General features: G+C 43.6%; 1 protein-coding gene across 2 annotated transcripts in view; it reads right to left on the reverse strand.

Annotated features, from left to right (window-relative positions):
• Sptz (zinc finger FYVE-type containing 26 spastizin) overlaps positions 1–12,202 on the reverse strand; it is a 97,177-nt gene that overhangs the window by 62,526 nt on the left and 22,449 nt on the right. For both annotated transcript variants that reach the window (XR_012884412.1, XM_075867566.1), the window contains exons 9-13: positions 11,584–11,890; positions 10,398–10,612; positions 3,545–3,758; positions 2,414–2,589; positions 1,300–1,559 (exon numbers count right to left, since the gene is read on the reverse strand). Coding sequence is in view for 1 of the 2 variants with exons in the window: in XM_075867566.1 (XP_075723681.1) it covers positions 1,300–1,559; positions 2,414–2,589; positions 3,545–3,758; positions 10,398–10,612; positions 11,584–11,890 (1,172 nt within the window). In the remaining variant the exon portion in view is untranslated. The remainder of the gene's footprint in view (positions 1–1,299; positions 1,560–2,413; positions 2,590–3,544; positions 3,759–10,397; positions 10,613–11,583; positions 11,891–12,202) is intronic.

The raw sequence follows: 12,202 nt of genomic DNA on the forward strand, positions 1-12,202 counted from the left end.
ATTTTACTTCGTTAGACACAACCTTCATGAGAACCAACATGCAAATGAACCAAGAAAAGTGTACGAGGCATTTTTTGTAGCATTCTAACTTTATAGTGGTAATCATGATATAAATGTAAAGAAAATAATGCAAACGAAAAGATAACCTGTCTCTGGCAGGTATCGAACCTGGACCCTTGGGGCGGGAAGTGGCCATTTTCCCCCTCAGTCCCGTCCACTTTATCGGGTACTTCTGGGTATATAAAGCTAAAAGTGTTAGGATGTGAAACACTTCTGGACAACATTGTAAACCGTCTGCACTCACAGCTTGAATGACAGCATCGGGCTCCTTGGAATGGGTCTCCATGACGTTTCCGCAACTTGACGCCCCCTCATGTCAACAAGAGAAAGCTACAAATATCTAATAAAATCTCTGTGCTTTTAACTTTTTTGTGTAAAAAGTTCTGAGCAGCTCAAATTAAGCACATAACAAAACCTAAATATGTCTCCCATTGAGCCAGCGAGCCAGAGACATACTTGGATTTTGTTCAACCACCATCTTGTTAAGACAGCAAAGTGGCCTGCAATGTATTCATCTCTGATGCTGTGTTGACCAAGCTGTCTATTCTGCCTGCTACACAAGGACAGGAATTGGACTTCGCTGTCTATCCACTTAGCTGTCTCTTAGGCTGCCTATGGTGAGTATTAGAACGCATCCTTGCTCCGCAGCACTCGTAGTCATGACGACGAGTGTGGCACACTTTGACTTGCCAGCTAATAGCAAGTAAGCTTTCTACAAGATGGCAGCAGACCCATAAACCCTTGAGTACCATAGAGCTTCCTATAAATACACTAGACGAAACTCTGGCGCTAGTGTCTATGGGAGCTGCAACGCACGGCGCCTTCAGCGAGCATGGGAATGATGGCTGGTACACTGTTTTGTCTATTCTTCGTACTTCTTGCTCCGTTTCTGTCTGCATGGCTTGGAGCTGTTTTGTCACGAAACAAAAAGCGTATGTCCAGCAGTTAGGCTTTACCCCCTTAATCTTTTAGGCTGACCATTTCCATTCGGGTCAGTAAGTTTAAAAGGTTTCATTCTTTCCTTCGAAACACAGCAATAAACAAAGCCACAAGTGCGATTCGAGGCCCAAAAGTACGAAGCTTAGGCAAATCCGTGTACTACCCATCACTCCCATAGTCGCTGAATGATCGCAGCGCCAAAGTCCCCTCTAGTTACGGAAACTCTATATTGCATACTAACTTAAGGCATCAAGTCTGCCGAAACGAGACCGTTGCACTAAATGAATGAAAGATGGGGACCTGTTACGAATTAGGAGCTCTGCTTCAGGTATCGTGGGCACTCCGTCGGCGCAGAGGAGCCGATCGACCAGAGCCGTGGCCATCGTGAGGTGTAGGCCTTCCCGTGCAGCCTGACCAATGATGGAAGTGGAGGCGGATGAAGTGCAGTACGTGGTGCGGTTCGCCGGAGTGGAGATATTGGTGAGGTTTCCCGTGACCTCCTCCAAGTGACGGCTGAACTGCAGTTCCTGAGCATCGTGAGTTCCATCGAGATTAAGGACCTGTTGAAAAGAAGTAGAAGCACTGTTACTTTGTGCTTGTCACAGCGTTCGTACAGGTTTCAAAGGCAAAGAAATGCAGTCATGAGCAATATAAAAAGAAACACTGAAATTACCTTCAATCAGCCATAGGGGCGAAATCCAATTGCTAAGCACAAAAAGGTTTGCAACACAAAATATATTCATATGAAATGTTATCTCAAGCTAATGAATACATCCCATTCAAATATGTACATCACCAACAATCACTGCTGAAACATGCACATGGTGTTTTCTTTCATACCGCTTTTTACTGTTCACACTTTGCTTTTCTAATGCAATTTTTTCAATGTCTCTTTCACCTGACTACTGATGGGCAAGAGCACACATTTCGACAACGCTTTGTGCTTGAGAATCAGAATCGTGTCATTGCTATCATAGCTCATGTCGTATCAAGTTTAAAATATTGTATTTTGCACATAAGGTTTTCAGAGAGAACATGCTTCCTTCAACATTACCTGCTAATGTTGGAGCATTTGCAGCACATTTTCACATAACCACAGTGCCTCTGTATTTTCTCTGTCAAATCACTATTATAAATGTTTTTTTGCTCCTTTTCCTGCAGTTTTACAGCAACCAAATATTTATTGTCTAGTTTCTCGTTCGTGCTAGTCCAAAATGCCCACATTCGCCTAAGGCCTGAGAATGTGGCTGGCAGAACTTGTTAAAGAAAGTTTTGTAAGCGGGCCCCTAAGTATTAAAAAATTTTCAATGTTCTTGTAGTGAGACTGCACATACACTTTAACAGTTGTATGAATTAGAAAGATATAAGCAAAGGTTCCTTCAGTATTGCTGATTTCCCATTACTTTTTTTTTACCTGGACCACTTGAGCCGCCTTCTCGTAGTTTCCATGCCAGAGACAGTGTTTCAGCAATGCTTCAAAGCTGGCCAGCATCTTTTCAATAATAGTGCAGTCACCACGCTGCAACACGAGCGAAGATCGGCGCCGTCGTTTTTTTGGCTTTCGTCCAGCTTTACGCTGCACTAGACTACCTACAGGAAGAGTAAAAGCAATAAGGCACGGCAGTGCTAAAAGGAAGTGCACTCCTGTTTCACAGAGCCTTTATTTGGTAATTTAAAAGCAGAAGGTTAAGTATGGTACTCTCAATTGTGCTTTTTAAAATTTTCGGTTGATATTATATACTATATTTGTGCATTGAATGCTTGCTTTTCAAACATTCAATAATTATATCAGTACGATATGTAGTCTATAAAATACTGAAACTTTAAGCGCATTTTTTCAGCAAGATTTTTCTTAAACAGATAGGTTCACAGAGTAGATCGGCAATCCATCACAATAATCTGAAATTACAACTCTACGCAGTGAAACGAGAATGGGTGTTTAAACCTATTTGAACAAAATTATGACACGTTGAATGTCCATGAGCAAATTTTTGCCCTAGTCCTTTAGGTGCTACCAGAAAAGATTGTCCTTTGCATCAGCAATGGTTCAGTTGCATGGCATGCAATTCAAAAGTGCCTTTGCTAAAATCGTGAGCAACTTCACCATTTGACAAGTGGCACCAGTAAAAGTTTCAGTTAATTTTACCGTTGCCCGTTTGTGGTAGCAGTGAGACTTCATTACAGCAGACTCCGATTAAATCGAAACTGAATGGATCAGAAAAATATCTTCTTTTTAACAGGAATTTCAATTACCGAGAGATGAACAGGCGTGTAGCATTTGGGTACGAAAGAAATATCAGAGGCCATTATTCTATCTAGGTTTTATTGAAGTTTTATTGAAGTTCAAAAGGTTTTCATCTCCTGTATATTAGAGCAAAAGCGTATGGACATGAAGTTTTAAAATGCAAAATACTGCATTATACAGAGAATTTTGTTCAATTGAAGTTTATTGAAAAGAAAGCTTGTTATTTCGAGGGGCTTAACTGTACATAGATATTAAATGAGCACCAGAGGTAACTGCTAGCTCTGGCAGCTTACAACACACCTTCCGGGCTTTCCTTGATGATGTCGAGGGGACTAACGTGCGACACAGGTGGGTCCACTTCTGGTACTGGCTCAGAAGAAGTGACCAGTTCATATCGCCATTGTGCTTCGACCACGTGCTTGCGCAGCTGGTCCAACCGAGATGGAAGCTCCTCCCAGCTGACCGAGGATGATACAGGTGGCTCCTGAGGCAGCGAGTCTCCACCACCAAAAGCCTGGTAGGCCGCATATGAAATTACGTAAGTTCAAAGCTTCATTTTAACTCTCACAGTAAAAGCTCATTAATTTGACACCCATTAGTTCGAAAATTCAGACAATTTGGATGCAATCCATGGTCCCAGCAAGCTTATATATTCATTGTTGACACCAAACTCTCGTTAATTTGGGCATATTTGGCTGCAATCCACTTAATTCAGTTTATTCTTGGAGTGCCCTAAGCATGAAGCTCTGCATTTGTGTGATGCAGAGAAGCGAAAATGGCGTTTGTGCAAACCGAAACAAAGCAAATCATTTTCCATCACCAGTGCCATCAGCATAAATCATACGGTAATGAAGTTTCGGGGTTAATTTCTCGTAAGCACATTTCAAGTTAGTTTGGACAAGATGGTCTTCAGCCACGATCACATTGTGAACAAAGTTGATTGATTGATTGATTTGTGGGGTTTAACGTCCCAAAACCACTATTTGATTATGAGAGACGCCGTAGTGGAGGGCTCCGGAAATTTTGACCACCTGGCATTCTTTAACGTGCACCCAACTCTGAGTACACAGGCCTAAAACATTTCCGCCTCCATCGGAAATGCAGCCGCCACAGCCGGGATTTGATCCCGCGACCTGCGGGTCACATTGTGAACAAAGTGATGAGTGGTGAAAATCGTGGCTTTTAAACTGCTCTTACGCAAAGTAAGTTTGGTATTTACATATTCATCAAGAAAATCAAAGCGAATTGACATAAAGACGTTTGTTTATTGCTTTCTTCATATTTTCAATAATTCAGAGATTTTTCTCAGTACCATGAAAATCAAGTTAACGAGGTTTTACTGCACTTGATAGTTATTCTATTAGAAAAAAAAAGTCACAGCTTTGCCGCAAAAGCAAAGCAATGAATGCAATAACAACAAATTGGAAGGCCACGTGCAGAGTGGCAAGCAGATTGAAATATGTCGCCCGTTTCTCACGCACAAATGACGCACGAAACGTACTCAAAGGTACAGATAAATGTGAATAAGCGTCTCAGTTGTTACTTCGCTGTGTCTGAAAAGCGTGTCCTTTTGCAAACAGAGGCTGTGCAATGATTGCAGTGACCTTTGTGTGCCCCGTAACTACAACAGAATCGTTCCATTGCCAGGCCAACGCCAGACAAGACTTATGATCCTCCCCACCTGGAGATAACGATGCAGTAGAGATCATCAACTTCCCTCCTCTCTACGGGCCAAAGTACACGTGAGAGATGAGAGCCACTGCGCACTCATTGCTCCAGCTTGTTGATAATGGTGAAAACATGATAGTTCCTCTCGAGATGCCCGCCAACAGCGGTAAGTGGTAGATATAAATAGCTTGCCATTGGAACGTTCAAGGAGGTACCCCTCGGTGGCTCAGTGGTTAAAGCCTCGCATTCACGAAGCCGAGGTACCACGTTCAATTCCGAATGCCGGAGTCCTTTTTCTGGATTTTTTTCTTTCTTGCATTTTCATTTATATAGATACATATACATATACGGTGCACGACACTGATGCTGACACAGGCAGCGAAATCCAGCCGATAGTGCCCATATAATTGCTATTGGAATAAAAAATGAATGCACCTAGTAATACCTTGACAATCCTCATAAAAGTTACCTACTATCAACGTCACATGAATTATACAGTAAAATTTCGATACAACGAATTTCAAGGGACCCCGAAAAATCATTCGTTATTTTGAAAAGTTGTTGTAGTAAACGTACTAAATTGGATTGGATTGGATAAACTTTTATTTGGTCCTCCAAAACACAGATCACTGTGTTGCGGGCAGGCAGCTCCCACGTGGGGACTGAGATGCCAAGCTCCTCAGCCGCCTCGCGGGCTTGGTGGACAGCCCAGAGCTGATCTGCCAAGGACGAGCTGCGGATTGCCGCCTCCCATCTGGCAGAGGTGATGTGCGATAAATGAGCGAATTTGGTGCACTGCCAGAGCATGTGTTCTAATGAAGCTATTTCCCCACAATGTGGACAAAGATTACTTGGGTATAGGTCAGGGTACATGATGTGTAACATTTTCAAAGTAGGGTACATCCGCGTTTGCAAAAGCCTTAATGTAAGTGCTTGGGGCCGGGTTAGATTTTTGTGAGGTGGAGGGAAAATCCTTCTAGACAGGTAGAAATGTTTAGTGAGCTCGTTATATGTTGTAAGAATTTCCCGGTTATCCCCTTCACCGGTAGAACGCATCCCCGGGGAGGCGCGGTTGGAGAGTTCTCGCGCCGCCTCGTGTGCTGCTTCGTTGAGATTGGGAGGGGAATCGTTGATTTGTCCAAGGTGAGCTGGGAACCAACTCAGAAGATGATGTGTTATGTTCTTGCCTTGCAGTATTTTCAGCGTTTGTTCACAGACCGTCCCCTTGGCGAACGCCCGTAGTGCTGCCATGGAATCACTGTAGACGACTTCAATGTTATCCATCTTGAGTGCTAAGGCGATGGCCACTTGTTCCGCAATGATTGGGTCTTTCGTCCTGACCGTCGCTGAGTTGACGACATGGCCAGCCCCATCGACTACCACTGCCACAAACGCTTCCCATTGGCGTAGGAAGCCGCGTCAACAAATACGACCCCTCGTTCCTCGTTTGAGACTTTATGTTTGCACAAAAATTGTAAACACAAACACATGAGTTGCCTACCTGCGCTGTGTGTACATTCGCACCTGTGTTATGCTCTAATAAAGCATAAAAAACAAGCATGAAATATTACAGAACCAGGGAACGTTTATTTGAGGTAGAGCGCTACTTATCCTGATGTGGGCAGCTCGACTGCTGAAAGACGAACTCTTAGGAGTGCGCATTCTTCTTACACATTGCGAAGCATCGGCTTTAAATGCCGATTCTTCACGATGGTTCACGCCGTATTCACCCTCGTCGAATACGGCTTATTCGCACTCATCGCCGTTTTCTTATCACGACAAATGGTACATATCACATCGGTTGTCAGCTACGCTCATGTGCATGCTTCGTCGTAGCACTGTGTGTAGTGTTCGAGCGTTAGTGAAGCATGCACTTGTAATCGTGGTCGACTTATCCCGCAGGTCACTCGCGTCGCATTTTCCCCTCTCGTAGCATTTTCCACTCTCGTAGCATTCCTTTCGTGCTGCTTCCGGAGCTCATCTTGAACGTTTAATCACCAACCAAAAGGCTAAAATACAGCCACGTAACAAGGGTGCAGGTAAAGCTGCCCGACGAAAATAAACGCAATGGGGTGTAACCTGATGCAAAAAACAAGTAGCGGGCGATGACGATAGCGAGAGGGCTATCACACATTTCAATAGAGCAGATAAATGGAGAAATAAGCGGGTGTTCTGATGATCATAATAGTGGCAGGTGCGGTGCTGGGCATTACTTTTACAGCCCCGAGTAACTTTTTGCAATCGCTATTTGTTATTTTGAAAAGTTGTGAAGATAGCAAAAGGATAAAACTCGTTACTTTATTGTGAAACATTCGGTATTCTAAAATTCATAGTGAAATGTTTATACTTTCAACCAATGAACAATTGGAGGGAGATTTTCGAAAAAGTCATTAATCTGAAAATTGCTTTAACGAGATTTCACTGTGGTATGAAAAATTGTTGAACAAAACATTTTGATATACGTACCCCGTTTTATACATCAGGTGTAATCCTACAAAAGTTGCAAGACTTCTTGCAGTATATGCATTTGCAGTAAGAAATAGTTTACAGTTAAACCTGGATATAACGAAATTGATAAATTCCTGGCAAATTGGTTATAAAAAGGATTTTGTTATATGCAGGTTCGGCAAGAAAATTTGGAAAATAAACGCGCAAATCAAACAAACAGGGGACTGTAGGCAGAGCTAACCCAAAGCAATTATTTAACAGTACAAATATGAGTTATTATTGCAATAGCAATTATATGGACACTCTCGGCTGGATTTCGCCGTCGCTGTCATGTTCCATAACAAGTCCAAATTGATAACATACCCCCGTGCATCGCAACTTTCACCAGTGGGTATAAGGGCACAAGCGTTACTGAAGCAAAGAGCAAATGAGTCCGCCCATCGCTATCGCCTAGAAAGTGCATAAGATAACATCTCCCACGTGTTAAAACTGTGGTCGGTTGAATGCTCAAACAGAAAGTGAACCACCCATATTGAACGAGCATGAAACAACGCGGGGAGGGGGGGGGGGAAATCGCACAAGTAGCAATAATGAACTTGAATTTTTAGGGGTGGTCGCAATCGCTGGCGCGCTTGCTGTTTCGGTGAGTATCAGTGCGGTTTCAACGTGAAGAGACTGTGTGAAAAGAGCACTTCTTTCTGGAACGTCCGTATGCTCACACCAGCGTTTTGCAGAAGTTCAGCGATATCGAATCCAAAATAGTTGGATGCCAGCCTCACTTTTTATATCATTACATTTTCTTTCTATCGTGTTCATTGCATTGCATTCAACACGACGTCGTGTTGCCAGAATCGGCTAATCGCAAAAGCTGCAAGCCTGTGAACTCGCCGCGCAAGACGGAAGCGCGTGACGAGTCGAGCTTTGAAGATCCATCGTCGCCATGGTCTCGGACAGTTTCCATCAGCACCTAGTCTGACATCCCCTTGGTGGTGACGATACGGTTCTCCGAAATCAAGAAAAGTCACAGCATCGCTGCAAGGGCGAAGCAATGAATGCGATAGCAACAACTTGGAATGTAACGCTGAGAATGGCAAGCAAATCGAAACGTGCAGCACGCTGCTCATGCACAAATGACGCACGAAAACAACATACACAGGACGAGAGCGAACTTGCAACGTTTACCGCTTGACACTTGACACGCTGTTAACAAGGCATGAAACATAATCACAGGTACAGATATGAGTGCGAACTAACAAGTGCCCCAGTCGTTTACTTCGCTGAGTTTGAAAAACACACTGTTTTTGCAAACGGCGCCTGTACTGCGAGCGAAATGGTCTTTGTGCACCCGGCAACTGACACGCGATTGTTTCGGTCAAAGACGATGGCGCGCAATGCTCCCCACTGGCGGATAAGTGCGCGTACAAGCATGTACCCCCCCCCCCCATATGTGGGGCAAAGCACACTAGAGAGATAAGTATGCATAGGCGCCTTGTGACAAGCTAGATGCCAAGCATGGGCGGCTTTTTTTTCTCAAGCTTTCACACACACATATATATATATATAGAAAGAGAGAGAGAGAGAGAGAGAACTATAGATATGTGGTGAATGACGGCGGCGACGGCAAAAGAAACCAGCCGAGACTGTCCATATAATTGGTATCGTAATAAAAAAAAGCAAAGCTGAACCTCGTCGGGGTCTACACCATGCACACACGCACGGCATCGAAAACGAAAAGCATACAGCACAGATACCGCGGAAAAGGATTCGGTAAAGTGCCTTCCATATGCAGCATGGCCCGCGTATGTGACGTTAACTAAAAGGCTGGCACTGCCAGCGCACAAAAGTAGTTTTTTCTTGTTTTGTTTGGAGTGAGGGGAGGAGGCACACCTGCGCATGTGCCAGCAACGGCGAGAACGACGGCAACGTTAGCTCGTGGGTTGAAGGCCCGCCTGCCTGCCTCGCGCTCACCTGCGCGCAAGAACGAGCGCTCACTCTCGCCTGGTACACCATGCATGCCGCCACCGCTTCGCACTTCGTCGGTGACGGGCGGGGCAGCCGCGGAAGATGCATGCTCATACCAAAATGGTAAAATGCGGAGCGAAATTCTTATATTGTCCGTGGGGAAAATTCGTTATATCAAGGTTCTTTCCCGCTGTTACTTTGTTACATAAAGGTCGCAAATACATGTGCTTTTATGGAGCAACGCCGCGGAATATAAAAACTTTGTGATATCTAGGAATTCATTATATGGAGGTTCGTTATAAGCAGGTTTAACGGTAACGGTCTTACGACTCGCAATACAACCCTAATGAAAACCAAGAAGCAATAAAGCCAAGGAAAGGATAGAAGGCATAACTCTCAGCCTTTTAACTGCATTGTGGTAATCGAGAAATAATTATTGTATTCATATCATAATTACTACAACTCAGTTAAAACATTACAACGATTCCTATAATTTGATTGGGGCTATTATCTCTTTGTTTCATGAAGGTTGTATCAAATGAAAAAACAAGCCCTAAAGAAGATTGTTATAGCGCAAACTCAGGACAAGGAAAAAAGGCACACAAGGACGAGTGATCGTCTTCAAGTGCCTTTTGTTCTTGTCTCGAGTTTGCGCTACAACAGGCCTGAGCCACCGCCCATCTAAGCTTTTACGGTTACCTTTTTTCAAACAAACTGTAACGCAATTGTGCTTTTACAATGAGTAATAAATGAGGATGCTTTTCGCCTTAGAAATAAAGAAGCCCTGTTATTTATACGGTTGTCAATAGGTCGTTCTCCATCGCTTAGAATCTCTTTGTTTTGTATTGTGGCTGCTGCAATTAGTTTCCGTATAGCAGAGCTGGAACCAATTGTGGAGGTCACGTTGATGACGAAATGTAAGAGCGACACACACAGACTTGCTTATTTGGCAGACTGAACTACTTGCATAGCTTCCACAGTGTTGCACCTGATACATGAAGCGGAGTACAGAACAGGGTATGCCACAAGAGCCACCAGTGCAACATTGTCTGGAGCAAGTGACTGGGCTTCTCACCATGGCTTTCCTCTGAGCTGACCGGTTGAACAGCTCGGCCTGCGTTGCGAGGACAGCAGTGGACAGAGAGGCCAGCATGCTGGGCACCAGGAAAGGAGGGCACAAGAAACCCACAAAGCCCGTAGCCACCCGATTGGCCGCGTTGCTGCTAGCTGTGCTACCTTTGCCCGAAAGGGAGTCGCTCGTCTCCTTCACAACACTGCTCGATGCCGATACTAAAGGGTAAAAAAATGAGAAAGACAAAGGCTGCAGGTTGCAGTGATGGCATTAATGACCAACACTATTATACTCAAACCTCATGATAACAAAGTTGCATATTACAAAAAAATAAGTTATATCTGAACATTCGTTACAAACGTTATCCCTAACACTGTTCATCATAAAAAACAGCGCTGTGATACGAGAGAAGAACGACAAAAGGACCGAGCGGTGGCTAACAGCATGAGTGTATATTTTCTGTGAATGAATATATATGCCTTGGAAAAGGAAAAAAGACGGCGAATTAAGAAAAGGGAGGCAACGCACATGCATCTTGACTGGTACATGAAACTGCAAAGTTCAATCACAAAGAGAATTATACTCCTTGTCAGTTAGTACAATGGACAGTGCGCTTACACATGATGGTCCAATGGAAAGTATCTTGAACGCTTCCTAGATCTCCCGAGCACGAAAATCACAATATCTACGCAATATGTGCGTCTGTTCAAAATTGGAGTGCAACCACACTTGGCACAGTGAATTGCCAGATTGATTCCAGTTTCATCTTTTAGATTGTTTTTGTGCTCTCGCAGCCGATCGTTGACTTAAAATGAAGAATCGATGAGAGGGTAATACATTTATTTAACCTTGAAGATAAGCGTCGCGACAATGCAAATTTTTCATGCATGGGCGTTTTCACTACAGCAAAACCACCTGTACATGCAAACTAATATGCATGTATATGTTTATTTAAATACTTCAAAATTTTCAATAATTTAAATTCAAATCGAAGCGAATTTAAATATTGTAATGTACATCCAAATATTCTAAATTTTCGAATATCCGCGCAAGCCTATATTAAGCAAACTAAGAATGGCTGAAACTAAAATGCATACATTACTCAGCCCTAAATTTTCACATTTCAATCCATGAGCATCGCACTTTGTCAAGAAAGTTAATCTTTATAAGAATAAACAAGTGAACAAACCATAGACACTTGCTGCTTGATTCTCGGCGTTGTTTTTAGCGTCACCATCCGATTCCGTGTCGTGTGCTTCCGGGGTGACCGACACCTCCAACGGTGACTGACTGGAATGATGCTCATCGCTTCTGGCATCATCTTCAGCGTCAGTGGCATCCTCGTCGTCGCTCGCGTCTCTTCGCAGATTGACGTGGGTCACAAAGAGAAGCGAGAAGACATTTTCCAGAACTTCCAAGCGAAATGTCAATGGGTGGAGCTGTCCAACCTCTTCCTCAAAATGCTCCAGTTCATCAAGAACTACATGTTTGTGCACCTGTAAGAAAGGGAGGAAAGATATGGTGATGGGCATGTACTAACAATGCACACAATGTCTTGTAAAAACTACAAAAAAACTTTAGGCCTGCACAAAACATGTAGCCCAGAAAAGATAGAGAAACAGCCTTCCTAGAGTGCCTTTCAAAACTCTCTTGAGGCAACTCTTGCAAGTACAGTTGCAAGGCACCCAATCTACCAGAGCATAAATCATCCCAATTTGGTGAACACACTATGCCATTTCTGCAGAGAAGTGATGTACACACCCTGTATGTGTCTCGAAGTCATTTTGTGCAATTGGTTGATGTCGTGG

Source organism: Rhipicephalus microplus, chromosome 6 (genome assembly GCF_043290135.1).
Source record: "Rhipicephalus microplus isolate Deutch F79 chromosome 6, USDA_Rmic, whole genome shotgun sequence".
NCBI lineage: Eukaryota > Metazoa > Arthropoda > Arachnida > Ixodida > Ixodidae > Rhipicephalus > Rhipicephalus microplus.